This window comes from Pezoporus flaviventris, unplaced genomic scaffold (assembly GCF_033815535.1).
Source record: "Pezoporus flaviventris isolate CSIRO_AGI_PZ_B2104156 unplaced genomic scaffold, CSIRO_AGI_Pfla_v1 ptg000001l, whole genome shotgun sequence".
NCBI classification, from domain to species: Eukaryota; Metazoa; Chordata; class Aves; order Psittaciformes; family Psittacidae; genus Pezoporus; species Pezoporus flaviventris.
The window spans coordinates 44220166-44240511 of record NW_026892549.1 but is presented as its reverse complement, the minus strand read 5'-3'; the positions used below and the strand labels follow the sequence as shown (position 1 = coordinate 44240511).

At 40.8% G+C, this 20346-nt stretch overlaps 1 protein-coding gene across 6 annotated transcripts in view; it reads left to right on the top strand.

Annotated features, from left to right (window-relative positions):
• The window catches only part of PIKFYVE (phosphoinositide kinase, FYVE-type zinc finger containing), a 62953-nt gene that overhangs the window by 23420 nt on the left and 19187 nt on the right, over window positions 1–20346 (top strand). For 5 of the 6 annotated variants that reach the window (XM_061454965.1, XM_061454973.1, XM_061454948.1 and 2 more), the window contains 12 exons: window positions 1027–1174; window positions 1668–1835; window positions 7004–7066; window positions 9136–9265; window positions 9608–9788; window positions 11108–11182; window positions 11832–11939; window positions 13723–13863; window positions 14473–14599; window positions 15599–16785; window positions 18201–18301; window positions 19435–19506. In XM_061454965.1, coding sequence (XP_061310949.1) covers window positions 1027–1174; window positions 1668–1835; window positions 7004–7066; window positions 9136–9265; window positions 9608–9788; window positions 11108–11182; window positions 11832–11939; window positions 13723–13863; window positions 14473–14599; window positions 15599–16785; window positions 18201–18301; window positions 19435–19506 — 2501 coding nt within the window. The remainder of the gene's footprint in view (window positions 1–1026; window positions 1175–1667; window positions 1836–7003; window positions 7067–9135; window positions 9266–9607; window positions 9789–11107; window positions 11183–11831; window positions 11940–13722; window positions 13864–14472; window positions 14600–15598; window positions 16786–18200; window positions 18302–19434; window positions 19507–20346) is intronic. The other variant, XM_061454957.1, reaches the window with a different exon arrangement.

Here is a 20346-nt window from a genome sequence, read left to right as displayed (position 1 = left end):
TTTGAGACTTTCACATGTTCTGCAGCTTCTTACAATAAAGAATGGCTCAGCTGTCTGTCGCAGCTCAGTCAGAAAGCTTGCAGCCATTAGCATCTTGTCTTCCTCATGAATTTCAGCTCTTGGCCACAGTCATGTGGTGTTCCTTTGAGATTGCCTTGGGCTTCATCTGGCATCTCCGCTAGTCAACTGCACTGTCCCAGTTTGCTGGTAAAAGCTTGCCCTTAACTAGCAAGTGCTTGTGGATCCCTGTTTCTAACTGTTTGTAAGGGGCTTATGTTATTAATAGTTCAAAGCCAATCCTTGTTCTCACCAGCTGAAAGCACTGTCTGATCTCATTTCTCCTGGACAAGAGTCAGGAGACTCTTGTTGACTCGCTTGCTTGCTGATTCAGTTGGTTGTCGCACTAACTGTATCCAAAGGAATGATAGTGAGGTCTTGAGATCACAGTGGCTGATAGAAATCACTTAAATGTTCTCCAGGTTCTCTGGCACTCTAGGCAGGCTTTGCTTGGACACAGTAGCCCCTGCTGGAGTCTGAGTTGTGAGTGAAACTCTTAGAGCTACTTTGGTCAGTCACAGAATTGATTCAGTAACTTAGAATTAGCCTCCCTTAAAAGCTGCATGTGCTGGTTTCTGGGCAAAGGATACAGTCATCACCCAAATTAGCTGGGGGGATAGCAAGCATTCAAAACTGGTTAGCTGGATGTGGCGACAGAAAATGTGCAGTAGAAGAAACTTGTCCTTTAGTGCCACTTAGTTGCAGCTTGTGTGGAAGTGGGAAGGAGGCAGAGAAAGAGCACGTGGGAGGTGTAAAGAAGTACTTGGTTTCTGTTCCAGAGAGCTCCTAATTCATGCTAAGTGGGGTGGCTGTATGACTAACTTGGCTCAGCCCACTAAGAGTACCCTCTGACTTTAAAAATGATCTGCATTTGTAGCAGGCTGTTTTTTTTTTTTTAAGCGGCTTAATAGTTCAGCAGAGCTGCACTTTTAACACCTTTTTTTTGGAATTTTCTTCCTTGTCTTCTAGAGCACGGAGTTCTCGGAAACCCCATCTCCAGACAGTGACTCTGTGAACTCTGTAGAGGGGCATTCTGAGCCTTCCTGGTTCAAAGACATCAAGTTTGATGACAGTGACACAGAACAGATTGCTGATGAAGGAGAAGATAACTTAGCCAGTGAGTTTCAGCTGAGTCTTGTGCTCACTCTGCCTTCTCCCCTGTTATCCCCAGTCCTCAGAACATAGTAGTTTAACCATGTCTTGCTTTATGTGTGTGTGTGTTCGTGTGTGCATGCATGGGGCTGTAAGGATTAAAGCAAACTGTAACCTAACTAGTTTTCCTGTTTCTTATGATGGATACAGTATTTTATATTTAGTTGCAACTGGCAAAACTTTATACTTTTAATGGAGGAGAAGCATGTAAATTGCTGCCTTCTGTTTCTCAAGCAGACTTCTGCTTGATTTGGGCCTATAGCAATGCACTAAAGAATGCCCAATATATTAGCATGCACACCTGAAGATAAGATTAGAACTATAAAAATACTGTATTCCTGTAGTATTGCACACTGGCCTTTATGTAGTAAAGACAATTTTTCTCCTCTCCGATACCCTCATGATTCCCATTTGAACCCTTCTCCTCCCTGTATCTTCCCCTTACCCAACACTAAAAGACTCCGCCAGCCCTAGCAAGCGCACTTCAGTCAGCAGCTTCCAGTCCACAATGGATAGTGATTCAGCCGCCTCCATCAGCCTGAACGTGGAGCTGGACAACGTGAACTTCCATATCAAGAAGCACTCCAAGTACCCACATGTGCCCCCTCACCCTGCTGACCAAAAAGGTATGAGGTAGTCACCAGCTGGAGTTGCACATGATGGAGAGCTGGGCCCTAATAATACTGACCTATTTGGACACTACTTTTGTAGCTGTCTTACAGAGGGGGAAATACGGTTAGTTGGCACTTGCTTGCAGTTTTGATGTGCTCACCTCTGAGGAGGCTCAGTAGACCTCTTGAAACACCTTCTCTTCAGAGTGTGTAACTTCCCCTGGGACTTTCTCTTTGCAGTTGAAACAAAGTCTTCTGTCTGTACATACAATAAGGCAGGTCCACATACACCGTTTCTGACTAACAGGGGTTGAAAAATAGTCTGTGCATAAACGAGTTTGCTATGTGTTAACTTGCTTGAGATTAAACTGGAGAAGCAAGCAAGAAATGAAACTCCAAACAAAACCCGGACAAAATTAACTTGGAAGAGGTCTGTGCTGACTTCTAATTGTAGAACACTTGTTCAAAAGAGAACATCCACTTAAGTGAAGTAGGAAGAAATCAGGTACTCGGTGTTCAAAACTTCTTTGGAAAGAAATAAGTACCAAATTGAAAGACTAAGCAAAATCCTTATGGAAAAAATAATATACTTCCCTGTTGACAACTGCATTCTCTAAACTGGACAAGGGCTGACTGAAACTAGGGCTTGTCTCTGGCTTGGGTCTGGTATATTCTAGTTGCTTTACATGCTGGGGAGCAATTGATGTCTTTGCTCTGCTTCCTCACTTAAGGTTACATCAGCTTTGCAGATTTCTATCTTTAGCTGCTCTTAAGGAGTCTCTTATTCTTAATTATTCTTTCACCCTTACCTCTTCACTATTTCCAAGGGGATCCAAAAGATGATCCAGTGTTAAATAAGGAATTGGTCACAGCTGACTTTGAAAGCATTTTAGACGTGGGTGAGAGAGGCAAATTAGAGGGGGCATTTATTAGTGCCTGTCATAGTCACCTCTTGTTATTTACTGAAATATGGGTAGAAGAAGGGAAATCTAATTGCTTATTTCCTCCCCGCCTCCTCCTGAGAAAGGAGCAGAGTAGGGTAAAAATCTAAGTTGATGTCAAGTGTCTCAGCATTACTGACGCCAACTCATTGTTGGTTCCATTCAACTTGTTTCTAGTTCATGCCCTAATCAGACGAAAAGCTAATGCCTCTGCAGGGAAGGAAAGATTGGAGAAGGTGAATATGCTGATGAATTCCTTTTAGGAGGCAGGGGTGCTGGATTAAATGAGTTAGAAATAGGCCCAGGTGTGCTGCAGTATCCTATGAATTCACAACTGTGGCAGGTTTCTTTTTATCTGTGTGTTGGGAGTAAAGTGGGTAGTAGTTAGTTTGGCTTGGCCAGTGTTAAAGGACTGGCAGAATGCTAGTCCTGGTTTCAGACATATCTCAGTCTTTATCTCCATATATGAAAAGCAGAACATGATGAAGGGGAAATGTAAGAGAACCTAATTCTCTTGGAAAATGATGACCAAATCAAGGTTTCTCATAACCACAGCTGAAGCTTTTCTGAGAAAGACTTTGATGGAGAGCTTGGAGAAAATCAGTGGAAAAGGCAAGTGGTAAGGGGACTGAGAGGAGAGAGATTTCTATCTTTGAATTACGATTAAAGGTAGCACTCTGCTATCTTTGCTGAATCTCTGCTGACTGGTGTTTGTTATCTGTTCTTGAAGTGTGTGGTCTTTTAACTAGGTTATGCTGTAGTAGTGTAATTGGTAGTGAAAACTGGGAACAATTTATTTTAAGAGAATGGATTTCCCTTGAACAGGAAGTATCAGTAATATGCCTGGAATTGGCATAGGGTAGAGGTGTGAGTCACTAAAATGCACTGTGAAGAGGTAGGTATTATCCTGCAGCTTTGGAAAAATCTGTACCCTCTACAAGTACAGGGAGTCTCTACAGGAATGGCCTAACAAGGAAGCAACAAGTTAAAATGAATTGATAGTATCTTGAATAACAAGAAACACTTGGCAATAGGGAGACTGTAATTTCACAGGTACTTAGATATTTATTATTCAAGGCCTTCAGAATTAGGCGGGACAATATCCTACAGTGTATACTGCAGAGCCTAGAGTAGTGGAATGTATGACTGTTAAAACTTTATTCTGGAAATATTAAAGTCTGGGTGCAAAGTCTTCCATGTTGTTTTCCTGATTTATCCTGGCTATATTTGACAAAAGATGCCATCCAGGATGTTGGAGAGTATCACAATGATTAGACAGTCAAGACTAGATAGTTATGTTTCTATGTAAAATAGGACATGGTTATTTTAAAAAAAGGGTACTGTAGTTAATCAGTGACATGGTGTGTTTGCTGCTGTCAGGGATCAGTAACTTCCCTATGACTGTTATGGACTTGTGTATCTGGCTTGATTTTATTTAAGTAGTCTTTTGTCATTAGACTGGGTGGCAGTGACTTGATTTCTTTTGAAATAACGCAGTAAAATTGAAGATCACATCCACCTTCTGAGGCGAGTAACTCAATTTCCTCACAACTGGTAAATTACAGTCACTGGGGGAGGACTCATAGGGCAAAACACCAGTGCTAGAAGTGCAGGTCAACTTTGATCTAAGTGGTTAGTGGGTTTCTTCAAATGATTAAGGGATATGCAATTTCCACCAGTCACAGAAGTCAGCTGCTTTGAAGCAATTGCCTGTGATGTACCAGCTGTGTTTTACAACAATGTGGTTTGTATATAGTCTGAGTCTAATGGCAGGGCTTCCTGTGATGTTACAGACTGACTAATGTCTGGTGTGTTTTCATGGAATTCTAGTGACTCCAAGTTAGTTGCCTTGTAGTATCTTACAAGTGAGTATAGACTCATTTATAGTATCACTGTCTAAAGACAATGGTACTTTATAGTGTCTATCAAAAGAGGAAACAAAGTTTGATTGCTTTCTGCATTTGAATTTGGGAAAGAGATAAGTGATTTATTTTAAAGTTGCTGTTTTTAAAAAGTTAACAGTATTGGAAGCTTTGTTTTCTAAATGTCTTTGCAGTCAGATATCCTTGAGGTATTTTTGGTAGCTAGTTTTTGATGCCTGCATCTAGTCAGGAGGGGGAAAGAGAAGAACATCTGAATAGCTATGACACAGTTCCTTACCACCATCGCTTGCCAGGCCTTAGCGTGCTGTTATCAGGAGCCCTCCTGGTGCACTTTTTGGGAAGGTGCACCTTGGTTTTTAGTGGGTACTTGTGGATACATGAATGCTTGTTTGTGTACCTAGGAAAAAAGCTGAGGTTTCAGACCAGTCCATTTTGATGTTTAACCAGAGCAATCTGTAAGGTGTATAAAAAATGTGCTTGCTGGTTTCCATTGGAGACCTGTGAATTTCTGTGTGCATTTTAGTATTTGCTTTCAGTGGTGCCCTTGGGTCAGACCTTGGAATTCATGTTCTGGGGTGGGTTGTTTTGGTGGACCTCTTCAGGGGAGCTTGTAAGACAGTCACTTGTTAGCTCACTGCTTACAGACAACGCTACAAAAACCACTACAGGAACTTCCTCCTCCCCCCTGCTGCTTCTTCTTTGGCGCATGATGCATCTAGGGATGATGTGTAAGAAATGCGCATTAACCACTCTCACCATCTGAAACTCACACCTGTGAGTGTGTTATCTGTCCAGTCTATGAGGGGGTATGGTATCTTACCTTGTCAGGAATTTCTCGGGGCACAATTGGAACCAAAGTTATAGGAGGTGAAGCTGTATTGAAGTGTGGCTGGTTTAGAGGTGCCACCTGTGTCTTTGACTAGAGCATAACTAAGGTTATGTTTCAGCTAGGGATAACTCCTGCCTTTGCTGTGTCAGTCAGATGTATATGTCAGACCTAATATGAGTGTGTTCACAGTAGAGGCTGCTGCCCTAAGGCTGTTGCAAGGTGGAGAGGGATGGATGTGCTAGTATACATACTCATGTGAAGGTACAGCATGACGTGACTTTCTCTAGGTAGTCTGTGGGGTTGTGGGTGAATAAATGCTGAGGGTGAGCCAGCTTTCATCAAGCAGTAGATTACTGGTAATGTTAGACTCTTAATCTAAGCACGAGGTGAAAGGAACCTGCAAATAACTATTTTACTGCAGGGGGAGCGTGCAGCTTCTCTTTGGCACATTGATCATGTATTGAGTATATATGTTTTCAAACTGGGCAACTGTGGACAAGCTCAGGTTTTGAAAATGGTGGCATGTGAAGGGTCTATGAGTGCTGCTGTTCAGAGACTTGTGATTGTTTGGGTCCTGTCAGCTCTCTGTTGCTTTCTGTTGGTGTGTGAAAGCTGTGTGTCTTGCATTCTGTTTGTGGCAGTAGATCTGGACCATTCTCAGGGAATGTGATATAGAGCTTCAGACTCTGGATTATTGCACTGTATAAGTGCTTGGGCTATTGCAGTTGTTTTCTCACTGTACAATCCCTTTGTACAGCAAAGGAACTAACTAAAGGCACAACGGTCTAATGGCCTGTAGAGAAAACAAGCTTTTTGTAGCCAGCCAGCCTGCATGAAAGATCAAGATCTAGCAAGCTAAACAAGGATGGTAGATGGAGCTTCATCGTCTTTCCCATATGTAAAGTGATATATCTCTTATTTTCCTTTGTTGCTGGGAGTACACCTCTGTCAGCATTGATTCCTCAAAACACTTTAAACTGTTCTAGACTTCAGACTTCTAGGTTTTGAAAGGCAGGCTCTTTCGTTTCCTTCACCAAGTAAGATAAATCTTATGGCTGAGAACTTCAGTCTAAGAACTTCATTGGAGTGTGAGAGCAAGATGGCTTTTGAAACTGTGATTTTAGACCAAAGTGAGGAGGCCATTCCCTCTCTGGACATTCCTATGGTGTCTGCTTGCAGCTTAGCACATTTGTATTCAGATTGAGAGAAGTGTGGTCTGGGTCAGTGGGGAAAGCAAACTTTTAGTTCAATCTTTCCTTGTGTCTCCTTTGTTTGTTTTGTTTCTTCACAGTAATAAGTACAATTTTCTTGTCGTCTATAGAACTTTTTGATAGAACAAGAATGAGAGGATATTCTTGTCTTTACCACCCATCAAGCTGTTGCTAAATTGGTGACTAAATGCTTAGATGAGTAATGCTGCTGCTTCTGGTGTGGGCGTGTACATCCTATGCATCCTAATTATATGGGCACACCAGTGTAACCTGTCATTTTCTTTGTCTCCGCCTATCTCCCTCTTCTCTCTTCTTTCAGAGTATTTGAATCCTGAGAACGGAGGGCAGCAGATGTTCTCCATAAGTGATGCTTTTATTAAAGGTAAGGAGAAGCTTAAAATGTTGCTATTGTGCAGTTTCAATATAATGATGGAAGCTCCTCAATATTCCTTTACTAGGGTGTTAACCCTTCAGAAATATTTATTTGACAGTAAATCTGAATTTATTTGTGGCAAAATTGGTAGATAAGCTATACTGTAACTTTTTGGAATGCACTTTCAAGCTTAAGGTTCTTCTTGGTTTTCTCTATTCAAAAACACTTAAAGAAAAGCTTTTACTTGTTTGGGGTTTTTGTTTTTTTTTTTAAGTCTAAGTGCCAGGTCTGTTCACAACTTTTCCACCCACAGACTTATGTAACTGATCTTTAACTTTCTGTGCAAGCAAATGAAGATGTGATTATGATTAGTTGCTGTGCTTCCACGGAATAGCTTAAAGCTTCATCTCTTAAATCTGTCTAGGTTTTTTGTCATCAGTACCACCACCAACATTTCTACTTCTGAAATGTACTTCTGAAATTGCCATTAGATGCAGTTGCGAGTTTTAAAACCCATGTGCCCTCTAGTATTTGTGACCAGGTGAACTTTGGGATTTTTTGTCCTAGTTAATGGTATTGATTTTGGTGAGCATGTAAGAGGAGGAAATAAGGGGAAAACCCCAGTGGCTGTGCAGCCAGCAAACAAAGTCTTTGATGCTTAGGTTTTAACTGGGCTTTTGCAGGAGAAAGAAAAGGGATGTAGTTTCTGTTAATCTTCTGCATAGCTAATTTGGGGTATGGAACATCTGGAAGAAGTTAACTGTTGTTTTTTAAGTCCTTTTTTTTTTTTTTCCCATTCATCCTTCTCAGATTGCTATTGTATGAGAACTTTGTGGTTGGATCATGCACTCTGGGAAGTTTTAAGCTTGAACTCTGAAGGCTTACTACTTACTGATGGAAAATTTTTACACTACTAGTGTATGTGACTTACAATCGGCCATTATGAGAATGGGGAAGCTTATAACTTCCCTCTGTAATATCATAATACCTGTATGGGAAACAATCTAGTAATTCTTTCAAAGCACATAAATCTCTCCTGAAAGAACCTCTACTCTTGGTACTGCAAACCAGAGAAGTTTTAAGGAGTTGCTACAGAAGATAGTGATTGAAAGTGGAAAGCCTACTCTTAAGTGAGGACTGTTTTATGCTGTTGAAACCCACTGGCTGTTTCTAAAGTAGAAATGGCTATAGTTCATGCCGACATTTAAGATTTAGAAATGAATATATTCAGTGGATATAGCCTTCATTGGCATCCTGTTTGTTGTAGCAGAGCTACACCTATGTATATGATGGTTATGTGGATGGACGTGAGAAAATGTGCTGAGGTCTTTTGATAAGTTTGTGCCACTTCCTTGACAGAAGATCCTTGATAATTCTGTAATATTAAATACTGTGACATAGCTGCCAGCAGACTTGTTCATCTAGGCTCTGTCTGCACCTGAGCAGCAAGGAGGTGGTGTGTGGGGTCAGGGCTGCAAGTCATCTAAAGGTTCAGAAGTGTGACATATGAATTAGTAGCTTAGCACTTCTTTAAAATCTGTCAGGGAGGTGTGTTAAACAGGGCCTCTACAAAGATATTTTTGATACCTGTGCTGCAGCCTAAATGAAATAACTAGATCTTTTAATGCCGCTTATGTGTAGATGTCTTCAAATCAGCTGCTTTTTGTCAATCAAATCGGTGCCTTGGACCAATGCTATAAGTCTGAAAGGTATTATGGTTATGTATTACGAATGTACATAATATTTTGAATTTGTTGCTTATTTATAGGCAAAACTGGGATATAAGATTCAGTTTTTTAAATTTTGTCTTAAACTTGGTAACAGCTCAATTCTGGAAAACTGGTCTATACTGGCAGTACAAGAATTTTAGTAGCTCACTTTGCCTTTGTACACTCACCACTTTTATACTCAATACTGTTTACATCATCATATTACCATGACATCTAGCTCAAACTCAGTTATTCAAGAGGATTAGGCTTATGTCTTAGTAAAGTTTTCCCATTTCAAACTAGCCTTTCAGAAATATACAGACATTCAGTTGTGACCTTATATTAATAAGGTTTGTTTGTCTCTTTCAGAGTCGTTGTTCAACAGGAGGGTGGAGGAGAAGTCCAAAGAACTCTTTTTCACACCCCTAGGCTGGCATCACAGCAATCTTGATCTGCTGAGGGAAGAGAATGGGGAGAAACAAGCTATGGAAAGGCTGCTGTAAGAAATATGTAGAAAAAGGAATTTGCATATATTGACTAACAATTCCTGAAGCCACTCTGTTCCACCACCTTTCAGTGGGACTTAATTTACAGTGGGCAAAACAAGGACTTAATTTGAATTGTGAAAACCACATTTTTTTATAGTATATTTTGATTGCTTATTTCCCTGTGATTTCTATATATTGAAGTGCAGGACCAGAGCTGACTGTAGAACATTCTAGGCAGCTCTTCCTTTGGAGACTTTCTGCACTCTGAATGTTAAGAAATTTACTTCTGAAATGCAACTTCAGCTAATCACTGTTTCATGTAGCTTTCTCATGAGACATGTATTTGTTTTCAGGTCTGCTAATCACAACCACATGATGGCACTGCTTCAGCAGCTTCTGTACAATGAGTCCCTGTCACTGTCCTGGAGGGATATCATTGTACCTGTGGTCTGCCAGGTAGTTCAAACTGTACGGCCTGATGTCAAGAACAGAGATGATGACATGGATATCCGCCAGTTTGTTCATATCAAAAAAGTAAGTATCAAACAGTAGATGTAGGGAAATGAAAGGGTGGAGCTGCTGGGAGCACCCCTTGTTTGAAGAGTTCCTTTTGTACTACCCCCAGCATGTTTAGTAGTGTAATTGTCCAATGTAGCCTTTCAGTAAGGTGGCATTCTAGAAGAAGTTGCATAGAAGGAGCTTTGCATACTGGGAAAGGCACTTCAGTGCCCTGGAGCTGATCTCTTCTTTTAGGCTGCAGAAGGTAGCAAAGAGCAACATGTTTTTAATGACTTACTTCCTTTTCTGGTTTCTGCTTGTTTCGTGCTTGGATTGGAGATGTACTGAGTGCTGGATAAGTAGCTTGCAGAACTCTGTGTAGCAATCTTGTTACTCTATAACTATCCATTATGGAAGACTGAGCTCCTCCCATGTGAAGTACAGTGACTTTCCTCAAGAGGAAAACTTAATTGCTGTGGGATAGTGCATCCGGTTCTGCCAGATGTCGCACCGTTGACATTGGTGAACTGTAAAGCTGGAGTTGTGGCGAGCAGAGTTTCTTCTGAGAGGCTGATGTGAAACTGACATTCAAGGAGCTAGTATGACTGGGGATCAAAGGCTCAGCCCTGTTTTTCTTTGACAAAATTTACCTTGGGAGGCCTTTTGTATTTGGAAGCCATGTAAGATATAAGGAGAACCTCATAGTTGTGGTGGCATCTCTTCAGGCAGCATCAGTAGTTGCTTTCTCTCCTGAATCTCCAGTCCAAAGAGCAGATGTTCAGAGGTGAAAGCTCTTTGTAGCTGTCTGCTGTTTTCTCATGCTGATAACAGAAATGTACTCTGAAACATGTTATTCAGAAACCTGTTTCATGTTGTTCATTACTCCTGTGATTGTTTGTAACTGTAGGCACAGTAGTCAAGTGTTCAATGTGTTCAGCTAGTAGGTAGAAGTTTGGTTTTTCTCTCCTTTCTGTTTTCCTTTCCTTCTTTCCTTTGCTTACAACTTGTTTGATGTCAGTGGAAATGGCATGTGCTAAGGGGTATGCTTCTGATGGCCTATAGAAGTTAGGTTCGCTTATCTTCCAGAATGTACCCTGTTTAACAAATATGCATTTGTTGGGAGGGACATAGAGATCCTGGAACTTCATACATGTTTTCGTGTTGTCCTTAGTTTGCCAGACTTTTAAATAAAAGATTTGTGTGTCCAGCATGACTGTATATGATGTTTCATCTGGTAGCTAAGGGTGTAGCTAAAGTTTGTACATCAGCTAGAATAGGTATTCTGTGTATTAGGTTTACTGCATTAGAAGTTATGGGAGTGTATGACACTTGTAAAATGTTCTTTGCTTTATTAGATTCCTGGTGGAAAGAAATTTGACTCCATGGTGGTAAATGGATTTGTTTGCACTAAAAATGTTGCACACAAAAAGGTAATGTATGCTTGGCTAATCAAGTGCTGGCTAATAGTTCATGCTGAGGAAGCAAATGTGCTGTGACTTTCTTTTTGTGTCGTGTTTTTTTCTGTCACCAGTCAGGAGGATTGCAAGCTTTCTCTAGTTTGAGTCCCTAAACCAGAATAGCTTTTAAAGCATCTCTTTTCCAAGCTGTTTTCTTTTAGCCCAGAGATTTGGGGTGGGGGGAAGATTTTCTCATACACATATAGAAAAACATCCTTTCTACCCTGACAGCCTCAGAAGGTGTCTAATAATTGCCCTAAGTTTTAGCCAGAAAAAGGCTTTTGTAGTTCTAGCTTATGACAATATAGTAAAACGAGCCTTTAGATAAAGCAGGAGGTCAAGGTAGAAGTGATCTGGATGGAGGCTCCAAAGTGTATCAAAACTTTGGGTTTCTTGGAGGTGACTGTAGAAACCTCTAATACTGCACTCTTACTGGACAGTAGCTGTGAAATATCAAAACCGGGTGTAATATCTTCATAAGAAGGAAGAATGTATAGTTGGGAGGCTAGCTGAGACATTTTTGGGAGATAGACTTCCCATGATAAACCCAATCTTCTTGTGTACACTTTATCTTCCAGATGATTGTATTTTTTTTGTAACAATTTTTGTGTCTTCTTGTCAGATGAACTCTTGCTTAAAAAATCCCAAAATTCTTCTGCTGAAGTGCTCAATTGAGTACCTGTATCGGGAAGAAACAAAGTTTACCTGCATAGACCCTATAGTACTTCAGGTGAGAGCATGCTTTTGTTCTTGGTTAAAACAAAATAAGATGATCAGTGCACATCTGATTGGTTTTTTTTTCAGTGTGTAAGGTGGAGTTGAGTGAGATTGCATAGGAAAGAGAAAAATCTCATCTAGCAGCTAGCTAAGAAAACTGCTGCAGTAAATACAGTACAAGCTGGTGGTCTTGTAACTTGACAACAAAAACCATCAACACATGTACTGAGAATGATCTTCTGATCCTCACAATTAAATGCAGTATTTTAAAAAAACGTGTGTTTTTTTTTAATGATACCCTCTATAAGGAACATACAGTTCCTTATTACAGAAGGTCAGAGCTAGGTATGGCTTAGTGTGTGAAGAAATACTAGAAAAGTTAGTGTAGCTGAGGGTTAAGTTGCACCCATATTATTTCTTGTCAGGCTTGAAAAAATGGAACAACCACCAACCTAAAAAAGTGACGAACTACAAAGAGTCACTTTAAAACAGGTGCCCTGCCCCTGTGAGCAGGGAGGTGCTTCAAATATGAAAACACTGAAATGGATAGACCTTTTCTTTAACATACTGCATTCTTGTCTGAGAATTGATCTTCAAGTGTTTGTCAGGATACTCATAACAAGTGTGTTGGGTGCCCTACTGGGCTTGAGCCATGAGGTTTGTTTCTGTATTTGATTGTTTCTTTAGCATGCATTTAAACCCACTTCTGTTTGTTGATTAATGGAGAGGATTACAGGTATGAAAGCTTTAGTGATAGAACTTGTCTCTGTTCTCTGCCTAGTGAGCTGGTTTTCTAGTAAAAGCTTCAGCTGAGACCTGTCCTTTGTCTGGATGGGGTAGAAGTAGCTTCTAAATGCCTTCTAAATATTGGTCTCTGATTATTTCAGCATCTGCTTTAGAATGTGATCTGCATTAAAGTCTTACAGGACAGAAAATACTACAGAAATACCAGCTAAATTGAAAATATTAGCTTCTAGCAAAAGCTGTGTCTTTTCAACATTAACATGAATATTTGTGTTCTGAGGAGCTGACAAACTGCTTTTGTGGTATCTCTTGCACAGACCTTCTAAAACCTGACTGACGTGAGCTGCGTTAACACAATAGAGGCTTGGGAAATTGCATCCTCCTTAGTATAAGCTTTTAATCCAGATGGAGTTAAAGCTCTGCTTTCTCTTTTTGTGCACAGAAATAGAAGTATGGAGGGGATAGTGAGATGAAGCCAGAAGGTGGGCACGATTAGAAGAGCAATTTTTCAGTGCACAGTATTTTGGATCCCACTCCAGGAGCACTCTCTCCAAATACAGATTTTAGGGACTGAAGGTCTGTGTATAGAGTAGTAGCGGTGTAGAACACTGGCATACTCTTGGTGAATGGTAGTGGCAGAGTGCCAGCACTCAACATTAGCATGTATCTAAAGATGGAAAGCGTAATACTGCAAAAGCTTTGGTTTAGAATGCTCTAATTCTAGAAGCTTTGAAACACAAAGACTTCTTCCGTGTAAGGATATAAGGTTCGTGTATCTATGTTTGGATTCTGCTGCAAGTCTCTTACTTCAGACTGTCATCAGACTACATCCTTATGTGCAGTTAGTGCATGTAACAAATTATTGATAAACTTGAGTATTGTGCTGTGGGGTTGATGAAATGTGCACAATGGGCAACTGATGGTGGTTTCTGGATAGCCGGTTTCCCTCCTTTTATAGGAAAGGTCAGTGTATAAATGAGAGAGAAAGTAATATTAAGATGGATTTGTTGTAGTTAATTGTTGTTCTTAACGTACTTTATTCCTGTCTGCAGGAAAGGGAGTTCTTGAAGAACTATGTACAGCGGATAGTTGATGTCAGGCCTAATCTGGTTCTTGTTGAGAAGACTGTGTCCCGAATTGCTCAGGACATGCTCTTAGAGCATGGTATCACTCTGGTCATCAATGTCAAGCCGGTGAGTGTTTCCTGTCAAAGTTAGACTGGGTCTTGTGGTAGATCTCTTTGCTTTCTCCAGGGAGTTGCTACAAGGAGAAGTTAAGGGTTATCTTTTTTTTGACTCTAACCAAATCTGAGCTCTCTTTTAGTGGTGCTTCTCTCGTGAAAAGACAGGACAGGCAAACTCTGTCTTGGTTCTAGGTAACTCTAGCACCTATTTGTAGCAAAACCTGCATGGGTCCACAGTGATTGCCAGAGAGCCTCTCTGTCCTTGTGGGACAGGGTACAGATAGCCAAACAGAGCAGCTGTGGGAGTTGGCTGAGCTTCTGGTAGCCAGCACTGTGGTGACTACTCTATACCTCCTGGAACTCTTTTCACTTGAATAGATCCAGATACCTCCAAGGAAGAGCACAGTCTTACCTCTCACCAGAAATATTTCCTGCTTTTCTAAGATTCTTGTATATTGTAGGTGTGTGTTTGTGTCATGGGTTTAACCCAGAGTTTGCATTTCAGTGAGAGGTTTCCTTGGTCACACTGGCTTGCTTGTTTGTTTTTTTAAGAGCAACCTAAAGGTGCCATTGCCCTCTTTGCACTGCAGATTCTTACTGTTCTTTCAATTTTTTACAGCAAGTGTTAGACCGGGTGAGTCGAATGACCCAGGGAGACTTAGTGATGTCAATGGATCAACTGTTGACCAAACCACGTTTGGGAACCTGTCATAAATTTTATATGCAAGTTTTCCAGTTGCCCAATGGTGAGTAAACTTGACGTGTCTTAGCTTGTGTTTGTGAAAGGGTAAATGTTTTGCTTCCCTTAACAGGATCTAAAGTGTTGGGTGCCTTGTGCGATCAAGTGTTATCCTTCCTACTCATCTTTCTTTACATTGTTACATCTTGAAACTACAGTGAACTGGCTGTTGAAATGAAAGAATGATCTAAGGAAGATGAGACACACTAGGTTTTAATTAGGCTGAAAATACTGCAGAATAGAGAATTCAGTCTGTCTGGGCACCTGTTTGGTTGCTTAACTGTCCTCACCATAAGGAATTTTTCCACATAGAAACAGAGCCAGTACAGCCTGGGTTGGAAGGGACCTCAAAAGATCACCTGATCTTACTTTAACATATCCAATCAAAGTTTTCCTCATTGCAATTTGTACATGCTGCCCCAAGTCCAGGCATTGTGCACCTTTGAGAAATCGTGTTCTTTTTCCTCTGTAACTTCTTTTTGGCAGTGGAAGTTTGTGAAGGAAGAAATGCTGCTTGACAGGTTCCCAGTGATGCTAGCACACGTAGATGCTGTTCATGCAAGTCTTTGTGGAGGTGCAGTCTTTGCATCTCTTCTCCTTCCACTTTCACGTGCCACCTTCCAGCCTTTAAATTGCACTCAAAATCATGTAGGCTTTTGACTTGTAACGATGAGCAAATGTGCCTGGGAAGATAGTGGTTTTTTGCTTCACTGCTGCAGAGTCTACAGTGATCTTAGAATAGGTTGTTTAGGCCAACATGTTTCACGTGGCCTTCACTTGGACTTTTTGATGATTTATTTTACAAAACAGGAGTTCTATAGCAAATGTTTGTTTTGCTGGCAAAAAATGTTATTTTAGTGCAGAGATGTGAATTTCTGCAGCTGGATTGTGCTACCAACATTAGTTGCTCTTTTATTATTTTATTCTTTTCAGTGTATGAGATAGCTAAGAGCAGGTTAACTGTAGTTCTCATCTTAACTCCTATGTTGGTTTTGTTTTCTTCTAGATCAGACAAAAACCCTGATGTTCTTTGAAGGGTGTCCCCAGCACCTGGGTTGCACTATCAAGTTGTGTGGTGCTGCAGAGTATGAGCTGGCCCGTGTGAAGGAGATTCTGATTTTCATGGTCTGTGTGGCTTATCATTCCCAGCTGGAAATCTCTTTCCTTATGGATGAGTTTGCCATGCCCCCTACTCTGACCAGAAACACCTCCTTTCACTCCCTTATTGAGGAGCCAGGAGACGAAGATGAACAACAGAACCTCTTCAATGGTGAGGATTTCAGCAAAGCAGTCAGAGACATTGAACTATCCTCTGAAAAACTGCCTATAATCTCTGGGTCTGTGTCCTCTGATGAGGTCAGCTTGCTTGAACAAAGAGGTTTATTTGAGAGAGACGACCAAGAGAACAGTCAACTGGAAATGGTGTCTTCAAAACAGCAAGAGCACCACAAATTGGAGTCACAATTTCCAGTGTTCAACTCTGTACCTCCTGCAATACCTGAAACATCCCTGTTGCCCCTCCATGGCATGGACCAGCACTTGGTCACTCTGGATAGCCAGACACTAGAGTCTTTTCAACAGGCAGATGACCTGCAGGAGTCAAAGAGTCAGATGAGAGTCTTCAGAGATCCTCTCCAGGATGATACTGGTTTATATGTCACAGAGGAAGTAACTTCTTCTGAAGATCGTCTCAAGACTTACTCTGCAGCATTTAAGCAGGAGTTGAAAGATGTAATTCTCTGTATTTCTCCTGTACTGATGTTCCGTGAACCGTTTCTTTTGACTGAAAAAGGCATGAGATGCCCTGCCCGGGATTACTTCCCTGAGCAAGTTTATTGGTCTCCACTTCTTAATAAGGAATACAAAGAGCTGGAGAGCAGAAGGAAGAGACAGTTGTTGCGGGATTTCTCTGGACTACAAGGGATGAATGGGAGTATTCAAGCCAAGGCTGTCGAAGTCTTACCTTCTCATGAGTTGGTCAGTACTAGAATAGCAGAACATCTGGGTGATAGCCAGAGCTTGGCCAGAATGCTGGCTGACTATCGGGCCAGAGGAGGGAGGATACTACAGAAAAATGGAGATCCCTTTGCCCAAAGTAGGGAGATGTCTAGTGTCCCTACTGGAAAAACTGGCTGCAGGAATGAAGAGGATGAAAAGGGACTGGCTCAGGGTGAATCCTCATGGTCTCATAAGGTAAGATTCAAAGCTATGCTACTGAAAAACCCAGGTTACATCAGTTTTGCATATTAAATCAGGTTTGGGGTTGGTGATTAGGGTTTTTTTTTTCATTTGTGTGGGTGTTTTTGGCTTTGTTTTTGTTTGTGTGTTGCTTTTTTTTTGACTGGGTTGAAAATGCATTTTAGCTTGTAGCACTCTGGGCACTTAAACAAGCCTGTATGACCAGGGATTGTAGGGGTATAAGAAAGCAGAACAAGAGACTGACTGCAGAATTTCTCTGAAAAGGGAAGAAGAGGTTGTGAGACTGTGCTTCCTGAGAAAGGCACAAAGTCAGCCCAGAATCAATGTATGACATGGCCTGTTCAGCTCAGCTGTACATGAAAATGAGTTCATGAAGGGGGGTCAAACATCAAGTAGTTTCTGAAACTGAGCTTTGTTGCTGCTTGTATTGGTGATTTCTAAAAGCATAATATTTCCATCTTCAGAGGGCTTAATGTCATGGAAAATGCAGTAAGCTGTAATTGCAGTGAAGTATTTGATTGTAAAAAGTTTGAGTGATCTGAGGAAATGGGAGAATCTCGTAATGGAGGGGAGGAAACTTCTTTGAATGTTCAAAGGAAGGGAATATGTGATTGTAATCAAAATATTTAAAGTTTTGGGGAAACTGCTATTGCAAGTAACCAGCTTGTATGTGAAGAAAAGGATCTTGGGACTTTCCTGAACTGGAAGCTGTTAAGGAAAATAGTCTATGAACAACAGTAGCAGAACTGATATCTTGAAATAGTCAAACATCTGCTCCCTGAGCCAGTCAGCCCTCAAGCTCATGAGTGGAAGTCACTATTTAGTGGTGCTTAAATGTAAATCTGTGTAGCTTCACAGGCTACAACCGTAAGACTAGCCCTTGCTCTGAATCAGACTGGTTGATGCAGTTTTAAATTTATTCAGTGATCAAAGAAAAGTATTTGGTAACTTCATAGTTCTGTAGGGTGTGGAAAGGGGAACAGCTGCATTCCAGCAGCAGTGGTAAATCTCTTCACAGAGGACAGTAAGTTAAAAGTCTTTCTATAGCCTGAATGAGGCAGAGTTTTGACTGCAAGGTGTCCTAAACCATACAGTGCTTCGGAGACTCTGGATGTTTGTCTTGGGGCTTTTGTTGTTTTACATTTCTCTTGGCTTCCTTTCCACAGAAACACATATGTGCATTGCTTTTATTAGGCATATTAGTTATGCTGTTTTAAAACTGCAGTTAGCAATTATACATGGTACAAGTCTGCCTAAAGCTCAGAGATAATGCAAGGTTAATCAGTACAAAAGGAGCAAGCAGAGATTAATCTTTAAATAAATTTGCTGGAATAGAATTTTGTCATGAGGAGTTGTGTGTAGATGGAGGTGTCTGTAACCAGTAAATGAGTTTTTCCTCTCTCTACCAGGTGGATTGCCTGAGTCCAGTAAACCATCAGAGGCTCTGTGTTCTCTTCAGTAGCTCTTCTTCTCAGTCCAGCAATGCTCCAAGTGCCTGTGTTAGCCCCTGGTATGAAAACTACTTCTCTACAGCCTGTATGGTTGCTATCTTTTTTTATCTAAGTCAAGGTCAATGCTTGCTTCATAGCAGTATTTCTTTGAGGACTTCTTGGTAGATTGTGCCCATCCTGCAACAGGAACTGTTGCCAGAAGAATTTGGTCTTACTTAGCCAAGTGGATCCAGAGCATGTAATCCCTAAGGCATGAATGATAAAGCCAAGCCTAAAACCTAATAGTTTAGTTGATCCTTTCACTGCAGAGTAATGTATGTGTGGGGAGGGCACTGCATGCAGTTTTGTGGGGAAATGGTGTATATAAACACAGAAGAATATCCAAGCCCAAAAGCCCTAAGAGAATCTCCGAATACTTCTAGGTTGTATTATTTGAGAGTGCCATTTGAATATATTGCTATATTTCTCATTTTATTGTCATCAGAATGAGGAACTTTAACTGTTTCTAGCTTAGGGGGCTGTAATTTCTTAATTGTGTGCAACTTATGACACGCTTCTAGCTCTACTAGACAGGACAAGTCTTAAGTGTTTCATCATCTAGCTCACCTGGAAATATAGAGATGGTGCTTTCACAGGGAAAGGTCTAGAGTTACTGTAAAAGCTTAGGAATTAACCAAAGAATGTGGTGATAAGCTCACTAAACAGCAACAATAAGAGGATTTAAATTACTGTTATTAGAGATGTCTGAATTGTGACATCTAAACTGATAGACATTTTAAGTGACTTGGTCACCTCAGGTTCTAAGAAAACAGAAGTTGCTTATTACATCTTCTAGAAAAATAAGGCTTTCTTAAGGCTGTTTTTGTCTTCTTGTAGTGTTAAAGGCTTCAAGCTGTCTAGGTTTTTGTGCCTAGATATTCTTAAGCATGATCTTAAAAAGTGCAGTTGAATTCTATTTGACTTTTAAGTATCAAGTTGAAAGTTGTTCTAGTAGCACTCCTGATTTCCTTATTAGCAAACCTAACAGCAGGGATCTAGGAAGCGTAGTCAGGAGGGGGGAAAAAAACAGTCCCTAAACGTATACAGGGGTGAAAACAAGCCAGCAGCGGGTATTGATCTGTGCGCCTTATGGCTGTTGTGCAGCTAACAGTATCAGCATCCATCCTCTAAAGCATTCTGTTCTCTGCTTCAGGATTGTGACCATGGAGTTCTATGGGAAAAATGACCTGACACTAGGGATTTTTTTGGAGCGCTACTGTTTCAGGTGAGGAGGAACTTACTCTAAATCTCATTTTAAACAAACAAACAAAAAAAGCTTTTGGTAGCTCTGTATAACTGACCTGCCACCCTTTTCATAGATTGTACCTCCTGTGCACTTAGGATCATAGCAGAGCTGGTTATGTCCTAGTAAAGCTTCCCACTTAAATCTGTTGTTCCCTTTGCTTTATTATCATGCTGAAGTGAAATAGGAACTGTATTTAAGAATTCAGTTACTTGTGCTCACTACTTAAAAGCAGTTACATCTGCTGCTTTCCCACTTGGGCTCTGTCTCTTTTATTTACTCTAATGAGAAGTGGAACAGATTATGAAACAAGACTTAAAAGTTCATAAAGACAGATTTGTTCATTTAACACATTCTTGTAGCTATCAGGACTCTTAAGGGCATAGTTAAGAGTCTGAGTGTGTATTCCAAACAGCTGTTTATCAAGACAAGCAACTGTACTGATGACTGTCTTCTGAGGGTTCCTATTTGAGCTTTCGTACGAGTTCTGGAAAAGACCCTACTCCTCTAGAGTTATCTGAACATCTCGGAGTAAGGCTTTGTTGTATCTGGAAGGTGGCTAGTGTAAATGCTTCAGAACACTTTTAGCCCTGGCAAAGTACTGTGTAATTTAGTTCATCTGACAGAGGTGCAAGTTGTTACGTTTCAGTAATAATCAGTACTGCCAGAACCCTCTACAGAGTCTCAGCAGGCTGTGAAGCTGGATAGGCAGCCTGTGGCTTCTCAGAAGACAAGGTTACTCTCTTCTCTCCGTTGGCCACTTGCTGTTGCAAAATACTCTTAATGTTCAGCGTTCTCTGGAGGAACAAGTATTTCTCCTTG